General features: G+C 41.8%; 1 protein-coding gene across 1 annotated transcript in view; it reads left to right on the forward strand.

Moving 5' to 3' along the window:
• Nucleotides 1–982: 982 nt before the first annotated feature.
• The window catches only part of espn (espin), a 44,003-nt gene continuing 19,652 nt past the window's right edge, over nucleotides 983–25,333 (forward strand). Inside the window, exons 1-6 of the mRNA XM_085344528.1 lie at nucleotides 983–1,282; nucleotides 4,135–4,328; nucleotides 20,999–21,185; nucleotides 21,545–21,727; nucleotides 22,417–22,548; nucleotides 23,443–23,698. Coding sequence (XP_085200654.1) covers nucleotides 983–1,282; nucleotides 4,135–4,328; nucleotides 20,999–21,185; nucleotides 21,545–21,727; nucleotides 22,417–22,548; nucleotides 23,443–23,698 — 1,252 coding nt within the window. The remainder of the gene's footprint in view (nucleotides 1,283–4,134; nucleotides 4,329–20,998; nucleotides 21,186–21,544; nucleotides 21,728–22,416; nucleotides 22,549–23,442; nucleotides 23,699–25,333) is intronic.

Here is a 25,333-nt window from a genome sequence, read left to right on the forward strand (position 1 = left end):
AACTATTTCCAATTGACGTATTAACATGCGGTCTATAATAACAATCAATATAGTTATAGTTATTTTTTTTGTTTTGTTTTGGGGGTTTTTTTTTGGGGGGGGGGGGGTTACACTCCCCTGAAATGCCACTAGATGGACCTCTGTAGTGTGCAAAAGTGCTCGGATCCTGTGATGCTGATTTCACTGCTACATGTAATATTAATGCTGTTTGCAAACAGGATCTGGGGTGTGTTCAAAAAGTTCATTGCTGAATTAATGTTTCCTTGTGAGTCTATCTTGACTGGCAGCGACGAGCACCTTCACCCCAGCAGCATAATTAATGTATATCCAGAGTTGTAAGTAGCATGTACGTACTGCTCCTTTAATTTCTGAGCCGATTTCCAGAAAGCAGCAACCTGTAACAGGCTCAGTGATCCTCCCCCTGATGGATTATTTAACAGGCGCTGAGTCCCATGTCGCCATCTGCTATAGGAAGAAAAACACAGCGGAATATTCCCTGGGGCGCATGATACGCGATAGTTATTCAACAGCAAAAAAAGGTTAATAAACTAATTTGGGGGGGAAATATAGTTTAGACCGTCTGGTAACCCAGAACACAACTTGTGCAACAGGTGGATGCTATTGGAGACAGACAGCGGATAACCTACTGAGCTACAACGTCGGGCCAGACAAAGCCTAAGAAAGAGGTTAGTTTGTCAGTCGGGTATGAAGTTTTATTTCAGCATGTAAATATTGCACTACCTGGAAAACAAAAACTTATGAACGATAAAGGGATCTTTCATTTGAACAGCGCTTTGGGAAGACCCATGGAGCGATAACCAAGCGTCTCTCCCACCAACACCCCACCCCAAAATTAACCCGGCTACTGACATGATCCACTCATTTATAAATACAACTCTGACCCTATCCGCACTATCTGCACGGTGATCGGGTCAACGGAGGCAACCAAAGGAAGGAAGGAGTCGCGCAATCTGCAGCAGTCATGGTGGTGGAGGGTGACAAGACCCTGCTGGCCGCAAGGCAGGGGGACATGCAGACTTTAAAAGTGCAATTAGCGGCAAATGCGCTGACCAGCGACGTCAAGGATGCGCTGGGAGCTTCGCCCGTCCACCACGCAGCCCGGGCGGGGAAGTTAGCCTGCCTGCGGTTTTTGGTGGAGGAGGCAGGGCTGCCGGGCGATTGTGTGGCAAATAACGGGGCAAGCGCGGCGCACGACGCAGCAGCAACAGGCAACCTGGCATGCCTACAGTGGCTACTGACCCAAGGTGGATGTCGGCCAGAGGTGAGTTACTACAGTTGTAGCTGGATCGGTCTAAAAGTGTAGCAGACAGTAGCCTAACTCTGCTTCATCCGACTTGGCTGTCATTTCTCATCTGTGGAGCCTACTCCAACCCCCATTTGAATCAGCTCTCCTCCTTAAAGCACATTATATCTATTTTAGTGCCTTAAACCTACACGTTTTTCCTAACATACACATTAAAATCCTTCTCCTTAGGAATAAAGTCTTTAAGCTTTTATTTTAACATAACTTTCTGTGGGGTTTGCGGGTTGTTTTGTGTCACTGTCAGGTATTTTGCTCCCAAGTCCATTTGGTGTGCTCTAAATGTCCTGATGATGTTGTTAATTCTCTTGTAATCTTTAAGGTTTTGACTATAAAAGCAGAAGGTTTAAAAACCCACTGGTCTTTTTCAAAAAGGGACCTTCCTCTTTCACAAGGCCCTGAAAGTTGTTTTCATATTGTTTTGGTAAGACAGTGAAATGCAACAAATTCAAACACTGTTGTAGGTATGAAAGAAATTACATTAAATACCAGAAGTAAAGTAAGTACACAGAAAATTATACTTTTTAAAAAAAAAATTTAATTTAAGGCTAAAAACCTGGTTTTCAGTGTTATGTCATGTTTCTATGGTAATAAAGTATGCAAAACTGGATTTGCAAATCCAATATCTCCTGTACAATAAAAACAGTGACTCACAAAAGGCACAAAAAGAAACACATAATGACAGTGTAGTTTGATATTATAATGAGGGGTGGTGTTTGGTGCTGTAAGGATTGTGGTTGAAGTTTCACATGATGAAATAAATCTTATTAACCTTTTCGACCTTTTATTGTTCCTATTTGTGCACAATGCGTTTTTTCACCTGGGAAGGAGTCATAGTAAATGCTCCAACACAATAACATAATCCATACCATAAGTATTCAGTGGGTTTCTCGTTTTATTAGGTAATACATTAAATCTCTCAGCTTTAATTTGTGGAGGTTTACATCAATACTCAAAGGCCTGTTTGAGGAATTTTCTATCCCTCTTAACACATTTCTTGGGCAGCTGTGTGTCTTTTTAGTGCTCATGCACATAAGAACTGGTGGCAACTAGTGAGTTGACATTTAGACTCAGGAGTTGTCTGCTGATATTAAGAGTAAAGTGTTGACAGTGTCACTAAAGAAACCACTGGACCAACAAAACGATGAGACTCAAAAAGCACAACTCTATCAAAGAGGTATCAAAGATGCCTTGCAAAAATAAAAATTAGACCTCTATTATTAAAAAAAAAATGAAAACAGGAGCAGAAAACTTGTGAGGATGTGCAAAATCCACTCGAGAATGATCTTAGGGCATATTTTCGCTTTATTTGAATCTCAGATGATTCTTAAATCGATTTGCCTTTTACTATTTAAATCCCAAAATGTGGACACCTTGTAAAGGTTATTCTATGTTGATATAAGTCTTTTCAAATTGAAGCTGAACTTTGCCTTATGTATAATTTCTCATGAAATACAGATATCAAGATACAGTTTTACAGTTTAGCGTGGCCCCAATTTACAACACTTAAATGTATAAACACATAAAAGTTATTCTTGTATATATTTATTTGTAGTATACTGCATATTCCAGCATATTCCAGAAAGATACACAGATGTGCATCATTTGTGCCCTTAAAAGGAAATTCAGATTTAGAGTTTACCTATGTAACCAATATGATAATGAGGAGGAGGAGGAGCTTTGCTTTGACTCACCCACATGGGTCTCATTTATCTTCACCTTCTTGAGCAGAGGTAAAAGTGAAACTGACAAAGTGACAAATTCATATTATGTTATTATGAGTACAACACAGTCCTACAACCCTGCAGTATTAAGTTATCCACGTGAAGAACAGTCATAAGCATTCCATCTTCAAGTGACAAAGAGTGCCCACAGATGAAGTGGTAACATGGCTGGTATGTAGTCAAAACTCTCAGTACACTTGAGTGCTTAATGCTTGCTTTCACCTTTGTTTTCTTTTTTTCTTGTTTGTGTTACGAAACTGTGATCATGAGTCTATTTGATGCTAACACCATTAGTCTGTAGCAGTGCACTACCTCAGACCTAAGCATCTGTGTTAGTAAGATGTTAACAGATGACATGTCTGTTCAAGGACCACACAAGTTTGGTCTTTTAGGTTTTCTGTGTTAGCTATTAGTCTGCCTCTTGTTAAAGCTAATTGTTTTATAGCACTGAGATAAATTCTGTGCTTTATATTCTTGCTACTGTGGTAAGTTATGAAGGTTTTTTTACTTATTTCAGAAAATAAAAATTGATTCCCCTTCCCATAACAGTGAACAGGGTGATCGTGGCTCAAGAGTGGCAGTTTGTCTTGTGATCGGAAGGTTGCCGGTTCGAGCCCCGGCTCTGACAGTCTTGGTCGTTGTGTCCTTGGGCAAGACACTTCACCAACCGCCTACTGGTGATGGCCAGAGGGGCCGATGGCGCCATATGGCAGCCTCGCTTCTGTCAGTCTGCCCCAGGGCAGCTATGGCAACAATTGTAGCTTGCCTCCACCAGTGTGTGAATGAATAGTGGCATTGTAAAGTGCTTTGAAGGTCTCGAAAAGTGCTATATAAATGCAATCCATTATTATTATTAACAGTACAATATACTTTGTAGCCAGTAAAAGTGGCTAGAAAAAAGTATGGGTATCAATTATTTTCTGGAGGTTATTGTTTTCTGGAAAAACAAGTAACCAGTTCAAATTAAATTAGTTATCAAATCATCATTTTATAATGCAAAGTCAGGCTGACAGTTGGTCACAGTTATTTTAAAAGGAGGGATTACAGGACTCCCTAGTTCAACATGTTCCTTATTTGTTTGCTTTACAGGCCAGGGACAGTTCTGGTGCCACTGTTCTTCATCTCGCATCCCGCTTCAGTCACCATGAGATCACCGATTGGCTGCTGAAGAATGGTGAGGTAGACCCTGGGACCCCCACCAATACAGGTGCCCTGCCTGTTCACTATGCTGCTGCCAAGGGAGACTTGCCCTCTCTCCGACTGTTATTGGGGCACAGCCCAAAGTAAGACCAACATGATATTGTCTCCACAATTTTGTCTTTATCCTGCTGTTGATTGATAGTCATATATTTTGGTAACTTGTAGGATTTCAGTTGATGTTTTGAGCAGGAACTACAGATGCTCTTTATTTAGAACATAATCTCTAAAAGCAAGTCGGGTGCCACCACCTACATTTTAAAATGCTCAACAAAAATTCTATAATATTGTATTTCAATTGGGGAGGGGCATATGAACTGCGATATGTATACAAATTGCAGTCCACTTTCTTAACTGCATATCCAATCAAATGTTTAAGAATATAAAACAGAAAATTAATGCATAGGGCTGTTGTTTCTGAAATATGTAACAGTAGATCAATTCCACAGATTCAGGTTTCAGACTCAGTAAGACCACTTAGAAAGTCTGACGCTGACAAATGAAGTACTGTGATTTACTAAGGTTAGCGCATCAACTCTTATTTCTTTTCCGAGGTTTAAAATGTTTAAATCTGCTACAGAAATAGCCGAAAACACCAACTTTCACTCGTAGTCTGTAGAGTACAACTTGGCACTAGGGTGAAGTAAGTTGAACTTAAAGATTTAATTTGATACCTGATACTAAATGCTACCTATTACAATGTAAATGCTCATATATTGTTTTGAAAACAAAGGAAAAAAACTCTTGGTGGTTTAACTTTCCCAAAATACTGCACACTACTGCATCATTAATGCTGATTAAGTAATAATGCTGATATTGGTCTGTATAGCTGCATTTTAAGTATATATTGTATATTGTACATATTTAAAAAAAAATTGGTAAACTGTAAGAAAAAACGTGTTTTGATAATGAATTAATCATCAGGTTATTTACTTGATTAATCAATTAACAACACCAGTGCAAAAGTCCTAAATATTGGATTTCCTAATACCTGAAGTCTAAGAAAAACAGCAAATTTGTGAATATGTAACTAGCATTAACTTATATTAATATTTTAAATGTTGTTTTATTTAACAAGACAAGTCCTACTGAGGTAAGACATGGACAGCACCATTACAGGTTTTAAATGCAACACCAGCCTATAGAACAGTTAATTGACCAGTAATTGTAAGATATGTGTGCATATGTGCATGGGTGATTGCCTCCTAATGAATGTTACCCTAATCAATGCAGTGTCAGACCCATCTGTGCCAGAGATAATATTTGTTCATACTCATAACCACTGTATTAGTGCCATGATGAGGGAGTCATTGGTTGAGTTCTTTGCAGCAGCAAAACCAGATAAAATCTTTTATACATGTTGAGATATATATATATCTCAACCAAAGAACTCAACCAATGACTCCCTCACCTATATATATATATAGGTATTGCCCGTAGTGCTGCATTAACATTAACATCATGAGCGGGACACAGAAAGGAATTGGCAAGAATACCAGAGGCGCAAAACACCAGCTACTGGTGGACAGAACAGTCAGCCGAGACTGCAAGACCAGACTGACCAACCTGTGCACTGCCTGGATTGATTAGAAGAAGGCCTATGACTCAATGCCCCACAGCTGGATACTGGAATGCCTAGAATTGTACAAGATCAATGGGACCCTAAGAGCCTTCATCAGGAACTCAATGGGGATGTGGCGTACAACACTAGAGGCCAACTCCAAGCCCATAGCACAAGTCACCATCAAGTGCGGGATCTACCAAGGAGATGCTCTGTCCCCACTGCTGTTCTGCATAGGCCTGAACCCCCTCAGTGAGATCATTAACAAGACTGGCTACGGATACTGACTACGGAACGGAGCAGTTGTCAGCCACCTCCTGTACATGGATGACATCAAGCTGTATGCCAAGAGTGAACGAGACATCAATTCACTGATCCACACTACCAGGCTATACAGCAATGACATTGGAATGTCGTTCGGACTGGAGAAGTGTAGTCGGATGGTAACAAAGAGAGGGAAGGTAGTCAGAACTGAGGGGATTGAACTACCAGAAGGCAACATTGCAGACATAGAGGACAGTTACAAGTACCTGGGGATCCCGCAGGTGAATGGGAACCATGAAGAGGCCGCTAGAAAAGCTGAAACCACCAAGTACCTGCAGAGGGTCAGGCAAGTCCTGAGGAGTCAGCTGAATGGTAAGAACAAGATCCGGGCCATCAACACGTACGCCCACGTACGTGATCAGGTACCCTGCTGGGGTAATAGGCTGGCCAAAGGAGGAGATAGAAGCCACTGACATAAAGACAAGAAAGCTCCTTACCATGCATGGAGGGTTTCACCCCAAGTCCAGCACCCTGAGGCTGTACGCTAAGCGGAAGGAAGGGGGCCGGGGACTGGTGAGTGTCAGCACCACAGTCCAGGATGAGACAACGAACATCCAAGAATACATTGGGAAGATGGCCCCAACTGACCGAGTGCTCAGTGAATACCTCAGGCAGCAGAAACCCAAGAAAGAGGAGGGAGACGAGGAACCATCATGGAAGGACAGGCCCCTGCACGGTATGTACCACCGGCAGATAGAGGAGGTGGCTGATATCCAGAAATCCTACCAGTGGCTGGACAAAGCTGGACTGAAAGACAGCACAGAGGCACTAATCATGGCAGCACAAGAACAAGCTCTGAGCACAAGATCCATAGAGGCTGGGGTCTATCACACCAGGCAAGACCCCAGGTGCAGGCTGTGTAAAGATGCCCCAGAGACAATCCAGCACATAACAGCAGGGTGCAACATGCTACCAGGCAAGGCATACATGGAACGCCATAACCAAGTGGCCGGCATAGTGTACAGGAACATCTGTGCCAAGTATAACCTGGAAGTCCCGAGGTCAAAATGGGAGATGCCCCCAAGGGTGGTGGAGAATGACCGAGCTAAGATCCTGTGGGACTTCCAGATACAGACGGACATAGTGGTGGTAGACAAACAGAAGCAGACGGCCGTAGTGATCGATGTAGCGGTTCCGAATGACAGCAATATCAGGAAGAAGGAACACGAGAAGCTGGAGAAATACCAAGGGCTCAGAGAAGAGCTCGAGAGGATGTGGAGGGTGCAGGTAACGGTGGTCCCCGTGGTAATCGGAGCACTAGGTGCGGTGACTCCCAAGCTAGGCGAGTGGCTCCAGCAGATCCCGGGAACAACATCGGAGATCTCTGTCCAGAAGAGCGCAGTCCTGGGAACAGCTAAGATACTGCGCAGGACCCTCAAGCTCCCAGGCCTCTGGTAGAGGACCCGAGCTTGAAGGATAAACCGCCCGCAGGGGCGTGCTGGGTGTTTTTTTTTTATAGATATATATATATAGATATATAGATATATAGATATAGATATATAGTTTCTACCTCTTCTACTTTCTACCTCTTCTTCTTTTAAAGAAACCAGTCGTCATTTTACAATCAAAGTTTGCCTTAGCACTCATGTCAGATGCATTTAGCTAACACGTACGGCTGTTAGTTAACATGTCCCAGAGCCACATGCATGGATTAGGTGCTCAATCACGTGGCTGTTGTTTGGTTTGTTTATTGCTGTAGCCATCACTAGCTCTATTATTACTTGACATACTATAAAAGTTATAAAACAGAAAACATTAACTGCTCAGTGAAAGGATATTCTTTGTGCTTGTATCTGAACAACTATCAGTAAGAATTACATACTGCTACCATAAAGAAACAGAAATGAAATAATGGCTCAGTCTTTAACCCAAACTCTGTTCTAGAACTAGACTGACTTAAAATGACAAGCATGAGCCTTGTGCATTGACCCTTCAATATTGTGTGTTTGCACCCCAGATGGACGCATACCATCTGAAATTTTAATGAGTCTCGTGGACATGTTAGCTCCCCGATAGCTGGGCTTCATTCACTCTTCTCCACCACCCCTCCCACTGTTGCTGTTTACCACCATCACCATGGTGACACACAGTAGCTCCAACTGGTGATAAGATAATGAGGAAAACAAATCCATCTGAAAAGACAAGCTGCTCTCTAAGCAGTAGCCTCGGGCATTGTTTAGATTGCAATTTTGCAGCCGAGAGATAAAATGGTCGTTTCGGGGTTTATTACAAGCTGCAAATTTGTATTAATGAGTTTTAAGAGGCAAAAAATCACCAGGACTTTTTACTCTCACAGCATTGTTCATCAGTATAAACCAATGGGTTTAAGGTTTAGGAAAGAACTCCTTATACATCATCAAAAGAGTGAATATGTTTATACAAGACCTCATAGAGTATTTCCCCCTATACTTAGTAGTCTTGAGCTACACCTCATTTCTTGGTACTTTGCCTCCAAGGAGTTGCAAGCAATAGTCTTTGAGGCTTTCTGAGCAACCTTTATTTTTACTTTGGAGATTGGCTGCTTTTTTGTTTTGTAAGACACTTAACACTGAAAAATGAATCATTCAAGTATCAAAGCTGTACATAACTCAAGAGATGAACCATTTTTGTGTCTACACATAACAAACAACTTAGCAAAGGAGCAGTTTTTAATTGTATCTTTAAGCACTTTGTTAGTAGTTTCCTGTCACATTATTTGTTCCTATTTCTAGTTGAATCTATGAAAAATAACAAACGTAACACAGTTTGACAGGGATAAATTAGTATTTCTGCACCAGAAAGGCAATTCTCAAAGAGCTTTTAACTGAAAATGCAACAAGTCCTGAAAAAATTTGAGGAAACCAGACAAGTGAAAGACATAAGAAGAAGTGCCAGGCCTTAAAAACTACATACAACTGATGAACAGAAACTAAAAATCATATCCCTGATGAACAGGAAGTAGTTTAAGGAACTGACACAGGGACCTTCAGTTAATCCATCTACTGTCCACTAAACCCTCATCAGAAATGGTCTCTGTGTAGCTCCCGTTAGCCACCACGCGGACAAGTTCTTGTTTACAGATGATTTATTCAATGTTCGGCGACAAGATCACTCAGCGTCGTCATCATCATCATCATCGTGAGAACTACCCAAAGAAAACGATTGCAATAAGCAACATGTTTACAATAACTCTTATCACAGTAAATCCAAACAATAAAGGTATAGACACATAAATGCCCTTTTATGGCACTTTCATTGAAACTGAAATTAACAGAGGCACCCTGAACACACCTCATTGCCTGCTGTAGCCAAACGGGAGAAAGTCCGTTCTTCGCGCGAGCCGCTACTCCTCTCAACGGTGAGTCCACAATTGGGTTTAATTTAACTTAACTTAACTTATGTGTTCTTTAAAACTTAAGTCCAGTTTAAAGCAGTAGGACGATGCAGCTGAACTCACAGAGCGCCATGCTTCTCTGCTCTAGTGTCACCACAAACTCAGTCCGTGCTGCACGTTACTTCCGCTACCACCAATTACAAAACAAAGTTCCACAATTAAAGGAAACTTACAAATATAAACACAAGAAAAACATTGGAACACTTCACTGTTAGTTACACTCCCACCAAATCACCTGTGATTTTCCCATAAAACGTAACATGTATGGATATAACAAGAAATCACATTTAACATTAATTGAACTTGTGGATTGGCAAAGTGACTCTTCAATTAGCCTCCAGTAGAGTTACAGTCTTTTGAATAGGTCTCTCCAGATAGGTTGGTTTTGTGGTGCGCCTTCCTCTAGCATCTAGAGTTGAGTCACTGATCAACAACCTCACACTTCTCACCTTTCCATCCTGTCCCAGATAGACATCTATGATCCTTCCCATCTTCCATTGACTACGTGGAGCAGAATCATCCTTGAGAAGCACAATATCATTGACTTTCGCATTTCGTCTTGCTCTGTTCCATTTTTGTCTGCTCTGAAGATTCAACAGATATTCCCTTTTCCACCGTTCCCAGAAGCTGTTGGCTAAGAACTGTACTCTGCGCCATCGTTTTTGCAGGTACACATCTTCCTTGATAAACTTTCCAGGAGGTGGGGGAATAATGCTTGACTTCATTGTCAGAATGTGGTTAGGTGTCAAGGGTTCTGGACCAGATGGATTGTGCAAATGCTCTGATGTTAATGGCCTGCTATTCACAATTGCCATAACTTCGTAGAGGAAGGTTCTTAACGAACTGCTGTCGAGCCTTTTAACTGCTTGGTCGAGAACGGATGCCAGAACATTACGCACGGTGCGTATTTGGCGTTCCCAAACCCCACCTTTATGACTTGCAGATGGTGTGTTCATAACAAACTCACATCCAATTTTCTTGAGGTTCTCTCCATCCATCTCCTTCATGGCTTCAGCGAACTCGTGCCTTGCACCAATGAAATTGCTGCCTTGATCACATCGAATTTGCCTGACACTTCCACGCAATGCAATAAACGAACGCAAGGCATTGATGAATGCATCAGTTGTTAAGTCCTCAAGCATCTCAATATGTATGGCTCTTGAGCACATGCATGTGAGTAAAAGCCCATAACGCTTAAGCTCCTTTCTGCCATCCTTGACATAGATAGGCCCGAAGCAGTCCATCCCACAATATGTGAAGGGTGGAGACAACTCCGTGCGTTCTTGTGGGAGGTTCGCCATCCTTTGTCCTTCAGTGTTCCGTCTAAACTTCCTGCATTTTGTGCAGTTGTAAATATGAGAGGAGACTGCCTTACTGCATCCAAGAATCCAAACACCATTGGCTCGCAGCTCGTTAACAGTCATACCTCGACCTTGGTGCTGCACCTTTTCATGATGATGCTTGATGAGCAGTGTTGCCAAATGGCTTCCTTTAGGAAGGATAGCTGGGTGTTTCACATGGGGGTGAAGACTGGACATTGTTAAGCGCCCTCCAACCCTGAGTACACCCTGCTCATCAAGGAATGGGTTTAATTTGTGCAATTTATTTGCCTTGTCAATTGCCTTGATTTGCCCATTAAGCTTGAGACTCTTCATGGTTTCAGCAAGGTGTGTTGCTTGAACCAGTTTGATGAGAAAAACTTCTGCCTCCTTACGCTCCTGCAAAGTGGTGGGTTCACTAAACCTTGGTTTGTGGCCTTTAGCTGCCCTTGCTCTGCGTTTCAGTATGGCTACAGCTTGTACTGCTCTTGCCCAATCTGAAAACCTTTCAAGACGATCTAGCAGTGACCTCTCTTCCCTTGAGTGAATTTTGTGGACATGAGTCTTTCGTAACTCTGGGTCATCTTCTGATATTTCTCCCACTGTGAACACACTACTTGGGAGGTTTAGCTGCCACAGAAAATTTGGACCTCTAAACCAGTTAGATGCCTTGAGCTGTTCTGCTGTCTGTCCCCTAGAAGAGTGGTCAGCGGGGTTGTCTTCTGAAGCAATGTAGTTCCATTGGTCAGGATGTGTGCTCTGCTTGATACGTTGGACACGGTTTGCTACAAAAACATGAAATCTCCTTGCATCATTGTTGATGTAGCCAAGGACAACCCTTGAATCAGTCCAAAAGTATTCCTGCAGGCCTTCCATTTCAAGCTCTCTCTGGAGCATGTCACTTGTGCGCACTGCCACCACTGCTGCAGAGAGCTCAAGTCTTGGTATAGTTGTTACCTTTGAAGGAGCTACCCTTGCTTTCCCCATCACAAGGGAACAGTGCACTTCTCCCGATGCGCTTATTACTCTCAGGTATGAGCACTCTCCATAACCTGAGGCACTGGCATCTGAAAAATGATGCAGCTCGTATTTCACAACTTTGCCAAAGCTTCCTGGTAGGTAGCATCGTTGTACCTTTATGGTTGCTAGATCTTGCAGTCCTCTCAACCAGGATTCCCACTGGGGCAGCAGATGGTCTGGAAGAGGATCATCCCAACTAACTCTCTCGAGACACATTTGCTGGAGGATTTTCTTTCCTAAAAGGATGAAAGGTGCGACAAAGCCAAGCGGATCAAACACCGAGGCCACGGTGGACAATACCCCTCTTCTGCTCATGGGTTTTTCTTTCACCACCACTCTAAACTGGAAATCATCTGATGTGACACACCATTGTACACCAAGGGCTCTCTCCATGTGTGGTTCATGAAGAGCCATATCCAAGTTGTTGGCTCCTCCAGCACACTCTTCCTTTGGGATTGATGACAACACCTGCTTACTGTTGGAAATGAACTTATGCAACCTTAAGTTGCCAGTGTTGCAAAGCTCCCTTGCTTCATTCACTAGCTGGATTCCCTTTGCTTCGGTGGATACACTAGTCAAACCGTCATCAACATAAAAGTTTCTGTCTATGAAGCGGACGGATGCTTCGCTGAAATTCCCCCTTGCCATTGCAGCAAGATGTTTGAGGCCATAATTAGCACAGCCTGGAGACGAAGCAGCTCCAAACAAATGGACTCTCATGCGATAGACTGCTGGCTGTGCTTCTAAATCTCCATTCTCCCACCAGAGAAAGCGGAGGTAATCTTGGTCTTCTGCCCTCACGTGAAATTGGTGGAACATACGTTCTATGTCACACATGATTGCAACCTTTTCCTTGCGAAACCGACACAAGACACCAACAAGGGAATTTGTCAGCTCTGGACCAGTCAATAGATGATCATTTAAAGATGTCCCCTGAAACCGGGCTGAACAGTCAAAAACAATGCGGATTTTCCCAGGCTTTTGCGGGTGATAAACACCATGGTGTGGGATGTACCACACTGGGTGTTTGTGGAGATCAGCCTTGGGGATCTTCTCAGCATCTCCACGCGCTATGGTCTCTTCCATGAAGGTTTTGTAGTCCTGGTAATATCTGCTGTTTCTCCTTAATTTCCTTTCTAGGTGCTTAAGGCGATGGATAGCACACACCATATTGTCTGGCAAGCTCGGCCTTTCTCGTTTAAATGGAAGAGGCATCTCAATATGACCATCTTCTTTGTGTTTGATTCCTTGTTTCAATTTCGACAAAAACTGGAGGTCATCTTGAGAGAAGTGATTGTCCTCAGCAACTCTCTCATTAAAGTCACATTCAAGCGCTTTAATTATGTCAGATGAGATGACTTCCTTGATCTGTGTTCTGCATACATAGTGAACTTTCTGTTTGGGACTTGATGGAAGCTGAAGTTCCGGTGTCACTTGCCTTGTGATGACTTGATGACTCACTCCAATAGTGTCTCCACAGTCTACGTATGGGCTGCCATGTCCAATAATGCTCCATCCCAAGTCTGTTCTCTGTGCAAATGGTTGATTTTCTTCACCGCACACCACCTCTCTAGGAAGAAGTGCCTGAGAACAGTTGTAGCCAATTAGTAGACCAACATCACACCCTTGACGAGGAGCAATCCTATCTGCAATCTGCTCAAGATGGGGCCATGCCATTGCTGTCTCTGGTGTGGGTATGTGGTCTCTGTTCGCCGGAATGAACTTTCTTGTGTAGGTTGTAGGAAGAGTTATTTTCTTCTCTGAGTTGAATCCTCTAACTTGCAACCCAGAGATCCTTTGGCAAGCTACAACTTTGTTTGTAGAGGCCATAGTAGATAACTTTAGCTTGACCTGTTCCCCCTTTGCATTTAGAGAATCTGCTGCCTCCTCAAGAATGAAAGTTGTGTCACTTTGCGTATCAAGGAGAGCATACACAAGTGTTTCTCTGTCAGGCTCTTTCATCATTGAAACCCACACAGGAATGATTGTAGATGTCTGAATGTTGGTGTTGTCATGCTGAACTCTGTTGGATGTTGCTTCACTTATTGCTATAGCTTCTCTTTCTTCTAGCTGTTCATTGCTTTGTTCTCTGTGTCTAGCTTCCTGCCTTATTCCTTCAGTCTTTCGTGTCTTTTGTTCTCTTTGATCATCGTGTAAGCAAGTTGGATGCCTTTTCTGGCATGTACTGCAAGTGCTTCTGTACTTACAGTCTCTCGAGTGATGTCCAGGCTTTAAGCAACCAAAGCATAGCTTATTATCTTGAACAAACCTGTGTCGTTCCAATATTGGTCGTTCCAAAAATTTTCTACATTTGTACAGACTGTGGCCTGGTCTTTCACAAAACAGACAACTGCTGGCAGCAATCTTCTCATCAGTGTTTGTTGTTAGAACTTTAGCTGCAGGAGTCTGGTTTCGTTGTGGCTTGACCTTTTCTCCATCGCACTGTTTCAAGGCATGGAGTGAAGTCACAGGATTGCATGCGATCCTGGCTTCCCTTATGAGAAACTGCACAAACTGGCTAAAGCTTGGAAATCTGCCAGTCTCCTCCTCTATCGTCAACACTTTCCTATTCCACCTTGATGTCAACCAATCGGGGAGCTTGGAGAGGATTTTTTGATTCTCATTGCAATCATTAAGAACCTCTAGACCTTTAATCTGGCTTTCCGCAGCTTCACAGCTCCGTAGAAAGTCCACAAATTCCTGAAGTTCCAGACTGTCCTTGGAGCCAATTCTGGGCCATGCACTGAGTTTGTCTCTGAAGGCTTTGGCAATAAGGAAGGAGTTTCCAAATCTCTCATCTAATACTTCCCATGCTGCCTTATAAGCAGCCTCAGTGCCTAACAGGAAATAGTTTTCAACAGCCTTCTTAGCTGGTCCACTAACGTACTTGCACAAATAGTAGATTTTCTCAGAGGCTGGTATGTTTTTTCTTTCGATTAAAGTTTGAAAGGCAGCCTTCCAGTTCTTATATTTTAGCGGGTCACCACTGAATGTTGTCGGCTCTGGCATAGGAAGACGACTGGCACTAATAGAATCTGCTAATAACATGGCAAGTGCTGCAATGCCACCATCATGCTGTGGATGTATAACAGCTTGTTGTGGTAAGTGTAACTCTGGTGAGTTATGTATGTGACTTGTGTGCTGAAATCGGTCCCCTTCCCTTTGGCTTTCAGTTTTACATCCATGCAGTAACTGCTTAATTTCTTCTTCTGAATCTTCATCTTGCTCTTGCTCATACACTTGCATGGTTGCCTTAGCCACCCTTAACTGTTTGAGTGCTTCCAATCGTTCCAGTTCCTTGCGTTTGTCTTCCAAAAGCTTTCGCCTGGCAGCATTTTCAACCTCAAGTTTTGCTTGTAACTGTGCTTCTTCTTCCTCCATTCTTAAACGTCGTCTGCAGGCTTCAGCTGTTTGTTCTGCAATCTGTCTTTTATCTTCAGCCTCCAGCTGCAGAAGCTCTGCTTGCTGACACTGTTGTTCATGAAGGATTTCCAGTGTTGCTTGGGCTGCAGCCATTTTAGCAGCAGCTTCTTGTCTGCTCATGGATGACGCACTGGAGGACTTAGAAGCGACTCTTGATGCAACGTGTGACTGTTTGTATTGACTGGAAACCTGTGAGTGCTTACTGACGCCATATGATTTCTCAGACATTAAAAAAGATTCATCTACATTAAACTGTGGTTTGACTGGTGCCTTTCCTCTCAAACGTCTTTGTGCAGTCTTAATAACAGTTCTTGTTACCTCCTCGCAAGTATCAATTCTGCGGCGTGCATTGTTATCAGGAATGTCCACCTGACGCCAGTTTTCATATGCTGTGTTTAGTTCGCTGGAAGCAGTATTAATATTGTTTATTATTGCTTGCAGCTCTTCATCTGAACAATTGTCAGAAATTGAATGGTTAGCATCCTTTGCTAGAACCTTCCACTTTTCGTACTTGATCTTAAAACTTTGCTCCAACTCCTTAATCCTTTGGTTTAACATTCCTCTTCCCTTTTCAGTTAAGGTTCTTGACCTCTGGCTTTTACGAGGTGGGTTTTGAATTTTTTGTTGCGCACACTTACTTGTTGATGGATGAACATCTGATGTTACTCGAACTTCTTGTGGACCATCTGTATTTTGCAGAGGAGAACTGCACAGTGGAGGGTTTTGCTGAGGCCTGGTCACAGTCTCTGCCTCAGGATTGTCACTCAGTTTAGAGAGATTTGTGACTGACATGTTAGGCTAAGTAAAGGAGTCTGATAACATAAAATAACACTGCTTATAGCTTGTAACAAACTTGGTTACTTCCTTTGAATAAAACCTTGCATAAAATCCAGGACTGCTTTAGTAGCTTATTCTTATAACCCTTAAACACATGTCTGAAATCACTAACAACCCTTAAAGACACATATTTTTCAAACTCATGATCAATTGTAAACTTGAACCTTCTTGCTTGCAGCTACAATGAAGCCACTTCAGGACACCCTTATTAACACTTTAAAGCATCCAAACTTGCAAATGGTCTTCAGGTTAATTTTCTGCAGCACACTTGAGAAGATCAATATGTCCTTTCTTTGAATTGTTAGGATGAGCAAACCCGTTCTTGGCTTCTGGCAGGAGCTTGGGGACCCTTGTAGACACGCTAGAGATGACTTATGTTCCTTTCTTTCTCGCCCACTCACAAGGAGCAGATGAGTTCTCACTGTAGCTCCCGTTAGCCACCACGCGGACAAGTTCTTGTTTACAGATGATTTATTCAATGTTCGGCGACAAGATCACTCAGCGTCGTCATCATCATCATCATCGTGAGAACTACCCAAAGAAAACGATTGCAATAAGCAACATGTTTACAATAACTCTTATCACAGTAAATCCAAACAATAAAGGTATAGACACATAAATGCCCTTTTATGGCACTTTCATTGAAACTGAAATTAACAGAGGCACCCTGAACACACCTCATTGCCTGCTGTAGCCAAACGGGAGAAAGTCCGTTCTTCGCGCGAGCCGCTACTCCTCTCAACGGTGAGTCCACAATTGGGTTTAATTTAACTTAACTTAACTTATGTGTTCTTTAAAACTTAAGTCCAGTTTAAAGCAGTAGGACGATGCAGCTGAACTCACAGAGCGCCATGCTTCTCTGCTCTAGTGTCACCACAAACTCAGTCCGTGCTGCACGTTACTTCCGCTACCACCAATTACAAAACAAAGTTCCACAATTAAAGGAAACTTACAAATATAAACACAAGAAAAACATTGGAACACTTCACTGTTAGTTACACTCTGTGGCTGCCAATAAGCTGTTCTTAAGGAAGGCAAACAGGGAGAAAAGGCTGAGGTATGGCATATTACACAAGAACTAGACTGCAAATTAGTGACAACACGTCTTATGAATCCAAATTTGGAATTTCTTTTTTAAAATCGTCATCATTATTTATGGAGGTTATTTGGTAGTTTCAGGGCCTAACGCCAGTTGCAAACTACAAAATACTGTTCATCAGTTGTCTGTAGTATCCCCCAAAAGACAAATTATCAGCAACCGACCGATGTGGATATGGTTTGATAAATAGTGTGTTTTTGGTTATTCATCCGTATAAATAAAACATTTAGCTTAAATCTTTAAAAAAAAATCAGCTTGATACGCATGAACTCATGAAAGCAAGAACACACCCCTTTGAATGGTAACAAACATCATTGTTTGGGTGCGCAATCAGACCGGGACGCATTAGTGTCTTTACTTCCAGGGTGTCTGTTGGGTTTCAAATACACCTCTAAATTGGTAGTTCACCCCCACCCACGTCCCAGTAAACCAAAACGAAAACCCTCCTGGGCTGTGTCTCTGCTGATAGCCTCAGTACACAAAAGAGTGAATGAATGTAAGATGGTGAAGGAGGGAGTGAGCGTGAGAGGCTACAGACAGGTTATGCAATCTATTAGTGCAGCTTAAGATCTTTGGTCGTGCCACAGTTTCTTCATGCAGTCGAAAAGGTTGCACTTCTGCATTAAGATAATCCAGAAAAGTGGCCGCCTTAACCTCCTCTGGAAACATGCAGAAGGAACAAGCATCAAATATTTGATTACTTTCATCAAATCAGCTTGTTCATTTCTTGCTTTTCACAGATTTGTTGCGTAGCAGTTGCTGAAACAGGAGTGGTTATGACTGAAATGGTTAGCGAAATCCAGAATGTAAACCCATTTCTATTAACAAAGCATGTCCTCTCCCTCCAAGAAGTAACCTTGTGTTGGGTCGGGTGTCGCTCATGTCTCTGATCTGAGCATCAAGAGCACGGGAAAACCTCCCTGCTGAAAAACATAAGAAAAGACAGAACATTATAGCTAGTTTAAACATTTATTTAGACCATAGTACTTAATAAGATTATTGAACATTAAGTGTGTTTTCTAAAGATGTGTACGCTCTCTCATTTTTCTCTGAAAAACACATTTGTTATAGTCCAACAGGTGTAGCAGCTCAAAACTGGTGTTTATTCTGTCTCTGACTTGTTTATATATAATGTTGTTTGAATTCGTGATCAGATACACGGAAAGTAAAGGGTAAACAGGCCAGTGGAGTTTTTTAGTCAGCCTGTGGCTTAGCTGCACTTTTTTTTTTTTTAAATCTTCTTAATAACGTCTTGGTACATGTTGAGTAGACCCACTTTCTGCTCTCTTTAATAAAAACAGGTTTAAACTGAGGGGCAGTAATGTAAACAGGCTGCATTTTTGTAGTGCTTTTCTAGTCTTAGTGACCGCTCAAAGTGCTTAAATTACAGCCCACACTCACTTTCTCATTCACAGATGATAAAAACAAATCAGGTACCCGGTGTCACGTCATCTCACAGACTGCAGTTGGGGATCAAACCTTCAGATTAGTGGGCAACTGAGCCACAGCTTTCTTTGTCAGGCTTCTTTCTTTATCAAGTAGGTAGCACACCTGCCATCAGGATAACATCTGTGCAGTGTGTTTCTTAAAGTGAATCAATAAATACTTTCACAGATTTCAACATGAATGATGTTTGGTTACGAAGCCAAACAAAGTATATTTTATTCAGTTTTCATCATGCACAGTGTCAGTTAGAGATGTAAGCCAGAAGTGTTGCTTATATGTAGAACCACATCAGACATCCCTGTATGTTCCCGCTGGTTTATATCGCTGTTTCAGTTATACCTTTGTGGCTGTGCTGTCAATTACTGTATATAGAAAAGGTGCAGATTAGAGCTAAGTATTGTGCCATCAGATTTCCATTGTGAAATATGTAAAAACATACAATTTCATACAAAGAACTCACAGGTTGGGAAGCTAAATAAATCATATGATATTTTTCATTATTCAGATGGGAAAAACCACTGAGCGGGTAACAAGCTTTTATCAAGCAAGAAGGCCATTAGTGTGACATCAATTACTTTACTAGTAATGAAGACAACCTTGGTCTTTGTTACCGTGTACATGAGTGGCTGACGAGGTAGCGTCCCTTGTGCCACTTGCTAGCTGTGTTGTCACACAAGGCTAAGCACTTTCTTAGCTCTTTGAAATCTACACCAGTTCTCCACTTCTTTGGTAGAGAGAATTCAAGCCTATTCACTTTGAAGAGTTGTGACAAAGGGAGACTGTGCTTTGTTAGCCTGGTAACCATCAAGATTTTCAGCTATGATTAATGATAAATAGACATGGCTGCGTGCAGATAAAATTGTTCCCACTTTTGTTACACTCATGAATAAATAACTTGACTGCCCATTTCCTGATGACAGGAATGCAGATTACTTCCCCTTCTTATTTTGAAATATTTAGTATGTACTTCTGCTTGGAGCTTTTTTCTCAGTCACCCAATAGGCCCTCCTTTTTTTGATCTTCAAAGGTTAAGTTATTCCTTAGCATATACTCTTCCTGTCTCAGAATAGGACCTGACTGATTGTCATTCACATGTGGCGTTAAGTGAGGCAAATCCTTTTAAGGGAAAGCACGACAGGTTTGTGTTTGACTCTGCAGGAACCAACCATCCACTTAAGCTCTGCCTCTCAGTTTACTCAACTTCTGTTGCTCTCTGGCTACTCAGTTTGTCTTTTCTACTTGCACTGTTGGACGAGCACAAAGCAAGCCAGGTAAAGCCAGTGGAGTGATAATCCTCTTAAGAGACTCCTTGCTCATTTGTCAGAGTCCAAATAAAGCACTACCTTATAGGATTTAGTGGAGATATTTTTGTTCACTCTCTGACCTCCCATTGTGACTATAAAGATCTGGGACAAGAAGGGATACAAGCATCAGATGAGGTTTTGCATTGAAGGCGGAGCCAAGGGTAATAAAGGTGAGCAGGATCTGGCTGTGCATCACTGCTGTCTGTTCTCAAAATAGCTGCATGTTGATGCTGACAAGTGTATCTTTTCCTGTCCCAGCTAATTGTTAACTACAGCTTACACTTTCAGTTTTTTTAGATTAATACCATTGCTTACATATGAAGATTTAAAAAGATAAGGCTTATGTTGTTTCAGGTTATTTTCATAGAGTGCTCTGTGCACACATGACGAAACTGATGTTTTGGCTGGCAAATAACGTGCACACCCATCATCTTGTAAGGAGCAGACACAGCCAGGTTTCTTCTCTTCAGTATAAAGACTGCCATCTTTTGTCAGAATTGCCACAAAGAGATTTTTTTTTTGTTTCGTTTTTTGCCTTTGTGACAATTGAAATATAATTTAAAATGAAAAATCAGCAAATCTACAACAGAATGTATTGGTCAGTCATTAACACCTGACTGAAATATGGTGGTGGGACCTTAAGAGAGCTGTGTACAATCAAATACCCACAAATCTCAATGAACTAAAGCAATACTGTAAATAAGAGTGGGGCAAAGTTCCTTCACAACAATGTCAGAAAACCATCACTTCATGTCACTTTTGCTAAAAGCTACTGAATCATGTGGTGTACTTGGCTTTTCTCACACTGCTTCTGAAGTTTGGACTTTTTTTGTTACACAAATAACGTCAAATATCACATGTTGTTGCTCTGCAGCGGTTGTTTTAAACCAATTTAGAACCTGGTATGAACCAGATTATTTTTCTTTCATGATACATTAAAGCATAACATTGAAACAGGGTTTTACAGGTCTGTATTATCACCAATTTGGTTTTTATTTTTCTTATTATGCAGAAGTCTTTCATTTTCCTTACTGATTCACTTTCCTACAGCCTTGTCAACTCCCAAACAAAAAATGGTGCCACACCACTCTACCTGGCCTGCCAGGAAGGCCATCTGGAGGTTGTCCAATACCTGGTCAAAGACTGTGGAGCGGATCCGAGCATTCGAGCCAATGATGGGATGACACCTCTGCATGCTGCTTCCCAGATGGGCCATAACACTGTCATTGTCTGGCTGGTGCGTTGGACTATCAGAACACTGTAGATCATGTCTTAATAATGGAATAGTTTTTCTCCGCCAATTGTGGGGGTTTTTTTTAAACGGAACAAGTGAAGGTACAATACTGATATTTATGATCAAGCAAATTACTTAATATTAGTAGTATTAGTATAATATGCTTGTGATATCTAAAATAGCTTGTGATATCACCAGAAGTCACATCATAATTGAACTTTTAACCAAAATTTTCCTACATCATTTACTTGAAAAATGTGCCAAAGCCACCGTTTACTACTGGAGTCACAAAAATTGGACCAAAAGCAGCTGAAATCTTTCTGATGACTGCTAAGCATTAACCTCCATCTCGTTTCCTGCAGATGAGTTTCACCGAGATCAGCCTGACAGACAGAGATGGTGACGGAGCCACGACGATGCATTTTGCAGCCAGTCGTGGTCACGCAAAGGTCCTCAGCTGGCTTCTGCTGCATGGTGGGGAGATCGTCACTGACAACTGGGGAGGGACCCCCCTCCATGATGCTGCAGAGAATGGTGAACTTGAGGTGTGTGTTAGGTCTTATTGGATCAGCACAGTAGCAGAATATGTGTAAAGAAGCGCTCTTTCAAGAATTGTTGAAGTATATAGAGAAAACTATGTTTTTCATGATTATGTTTTTTTTCTTTTTTTACAAAAGAGTTGATCAGTGTGGACTTTTAAGAAGCTCACTGAAACACAAGTCAATAGGGCAGAACAAAGGTTGCTCAGTCTGAGAACAACAAGCTTATTCCAGCTTCCACTGGTGCTTGGTAGAAAGCTTGTTAAATTCATGCTTTAAACTATTTCCAAGTTTCTGTAGACTTTGAAACAGAAACTTTTTCATGAGAGAGAGAAAAATGAATGATAACTAAGAGAAGATCAAAGAAAAGCATGATACTGCTACATTAAGTATTTTGCTTTTAGCTAGGACATTTACATTAATTAGTTGATCAGTGAGGGAGTGTGGTGATATAATATGGTGTTTTTCTGGTCTGATGCAGTGTGAAACAAAACACAATTTATGTTAACATGTACTCTAAGCCTTGCATTTATCCACTCAATATGTCAAACATTTTACATGTTGAGAGTCTGTCACACTGAACTGAGTGGAGTGTAAACAGTTTTTATCGTTGCTAATTGAAGATGAGTCTAAGCAGCCTGTTTCACAAACACTGACATCAATCCACTCTGGAACTTTCTCTGTCTGCTTTTCAGTGCTGTCAGATCCTTGTTGTTAATGGAGTTGACCTGGGCATAAGGGACCAGGATGGCTTCACTGCAGCAGACTTGGCCGAATACAATGGCCACTCCCAGTGTGCCAAGTATCTGCACACTGTGGAGAACATGGTAAGAGTACATGTCTAAAAAAAATGTAAATGTTGGATGGATGGTTGGATGGATGGATGGATGGATGGATGGATGGATGGATGGATGGATGGATGGAAGTCAGCATAAAGTCATATGTTTTATACACACACACGCATGCACACACCCACAGATAGACAGACAGACAGACAGACAGACAGACAGACAGACAGATAGATAGATAGATAGATAGATAGATAGATAGATAGATAGATAGATAGATAGATAGATAGATAGATAGATAGAATGAATGAATAATGGAGATATTTCAATAATGTTTAGCTTTCTATGAACCTGCCTCCCATGACAGACTTCAGACTCAGATAATTAGTCAAGCTACCTGACACACAGTGCTCTCCATGGCCTTAACCCTCTGAAGTTCCTGAGTGGCCAGGGGAATAATTCTTTCTCACAGAGCTCGTTTGGCATCGATGACATATTTCTCTCTTCTTGTGCTCTTTCTCATGGGGCGCATTCAGCCAATTGAGTCCTGCATTGTGGGAAAAGCAAAAAGATCCCCAGAGCCATTCTCACTAGCTGTGAGGTGTTTCATTAGTGTGCCTGTAATGCTGTTCTTCTCCTCGTTAAGTCACCAGGGACTGAGTAGCAGTGAGATTTAACAGCTGATGAATGCACATGTAGATTTTAATAAGAGACAAATTTATGAGCCTGCCATAATGACCCTGTATCTTTCTAAATCTAAAAATTAATGAACCAGATGTGTTTTATTAATGATTAATAAAGAATTAATTGATGTACAAATGCTTTTTGCTTTGTTTTAGTAATGTGGAAATGATATCTATATATCAGACAACCAAGTAGAATAAATTGAACAATCGTGAAAATTGAATGTTCATAAAACTCGTCCCCTCGCAGAGTGTGGAGCACCGCGTTTTGTCCCGGGATCCCTCGACGGACCTTGAGTACAAGCAGCCAGACTCTGGCCTGTCCTCCCCAAACACCACCATGCCTCCTTCCGCCCAGGCAGCACACTTTGACATCGGTTCACCATCCAGCTCCCTGTCCAACTACGACTCAGCCAACTCCAGTCAGTCCAGCACTGGGGAGAAGAGGAGCAGCTTGACAACGTCACGAGGCCCACCTGCTCAGCTGAGCGCAGTTGCACACACAGGTCTGCTGCTCTTTACACATTAAGGATATAATGTGTATCTTTTTCAAGCATTTCAGAATGACAAATGCCGATCAGATCAACAGCTACATATACTTTTAATCACATCATAATAAGAATGTTGCATGAAAGGCTTGCTTCAGTCTATATCATGACTCTACTATTATGGCATTTCAGCAATAATACAAGGAGTGCAGAATTTTTTGGCAAATGAGTATTTTGTCCACATCATCCTCTTCATGCATGTTGTCTTACTCCAAGCTGTACAGGCTCGAAAGCCTACTACCAATTAAGCATATTAGGTGATGTGCATCTCTGTAATGAGAAGGGGTGTGGTCTAATGACATCAACACCCTATATCAGGTGTGCATAATTATTAGGCAACGTCCTTTCCTTTGGCAAAATGGGTCAAAAGAAGGACTTGACAGGCTCAGAAAAGTCAAAAATAGTGATGCAGCAATCTCAAAATTGCAAAGCTTCTGAAGCGTGATCATCGAATAATCAAGCGTTTCATTCAAAATAGTCAACAGAGGTTTATTTCAGAGCTGCAACATCACTGGAGTGCCCAAAAGCACAAGGTGTGCAATACTCAGAGACATGGCCAAGGTAAGAAAGGCTGAAAGACGACCACCACTGAACAAGACACACAAGCTGAAACGTCAAGACTGGGCCAAGAAATATCTCAAGACTGATTTTTCTAAGGTTTTATGGACTGATGAAATGAGAGTGAGTCTTGATGGGCCAGATGGATGGGCCCGTGGCTGGATTGGTAAAGGGCAGAGAGCTCCAGTCCAACACAGACGCCAGCAAGGTGGAGGTGGAGTACTGGTTTGGGCTGGTATCATCAAAGATGAGCTTGTGGGGCCTTTTCGGGTTGAGGATGGAGTCAAGCTCAACTCCCAGTCCTACTGCCAGTTCCTGGAAGACACCTTCTTCAAGCAGTGGTACAGGAAGAAGTCTGCATCCTTCAAGAAAAACATGATTTTCATGCAGGACAATGCTCCATCACACGCGTCCAAGTACTCCACAGCATGGCTGGCAAGAAAGGGTATAAAAGAAGAAAAACTAATGACATGGCCACCTTGTTCACCTGATCTGAACCCCATTGAGAACCTGTGGTCCATCATCAAATGTGAGATTTACAAGGAGGGAAAACAGTACACCTCTCTGAACAGTGTCTGGGAGGCTGTGGTTGCTGCTGCATGCAATGTTGATGGTGAACAAATCAAAACACTGACAGAATCCATGGATGGCAGGCTTTTGAGTGTCCTTGCAAAGAAAGGTGGCTATATTGGTCGCTGATTTGTTTTTGTTTTGTTTTTGAATGTCAGAAATGTATATTTGTGAATGTGGAGATGTTATATTGGTTTCACTGGTAAAAATAAATAATTGAAATGGGTATATATTTGTTTTTTGTTAAGTTGCCTAATAATTATGCACAGTAATAGTCACCTGCACACACAGATATCCCCCTAAAATAGCTAAAACTAAAAACAAACTAAAAACTACTTCCAAAAACATTCAGCTTTGATATTAATGAGTGTTTGGGTTCATTGAGAACATGGTTGTTGTTCAATAATAAAATTATTCCTCAAAAATACAACTTGCCTAATAATTCTGCACTCCCTGTACAGTCAG

This window comes from Diplotaxodon limnothrissa, linkage group LG20 (assembly GCF_057381915.1).
Source record: "Diplotaxodon limnothrissa isolate DT_005_m linkage group LG20, D_limnothrissa_male_GT1.1, whole genome shotgun sequence".
NCBI lineage: Eukaryota > Metazoa > Chordata > Actinopteri > Cichliformes > Cichlidae > Diplotaxodon > Diplotaxodon limnothrissa.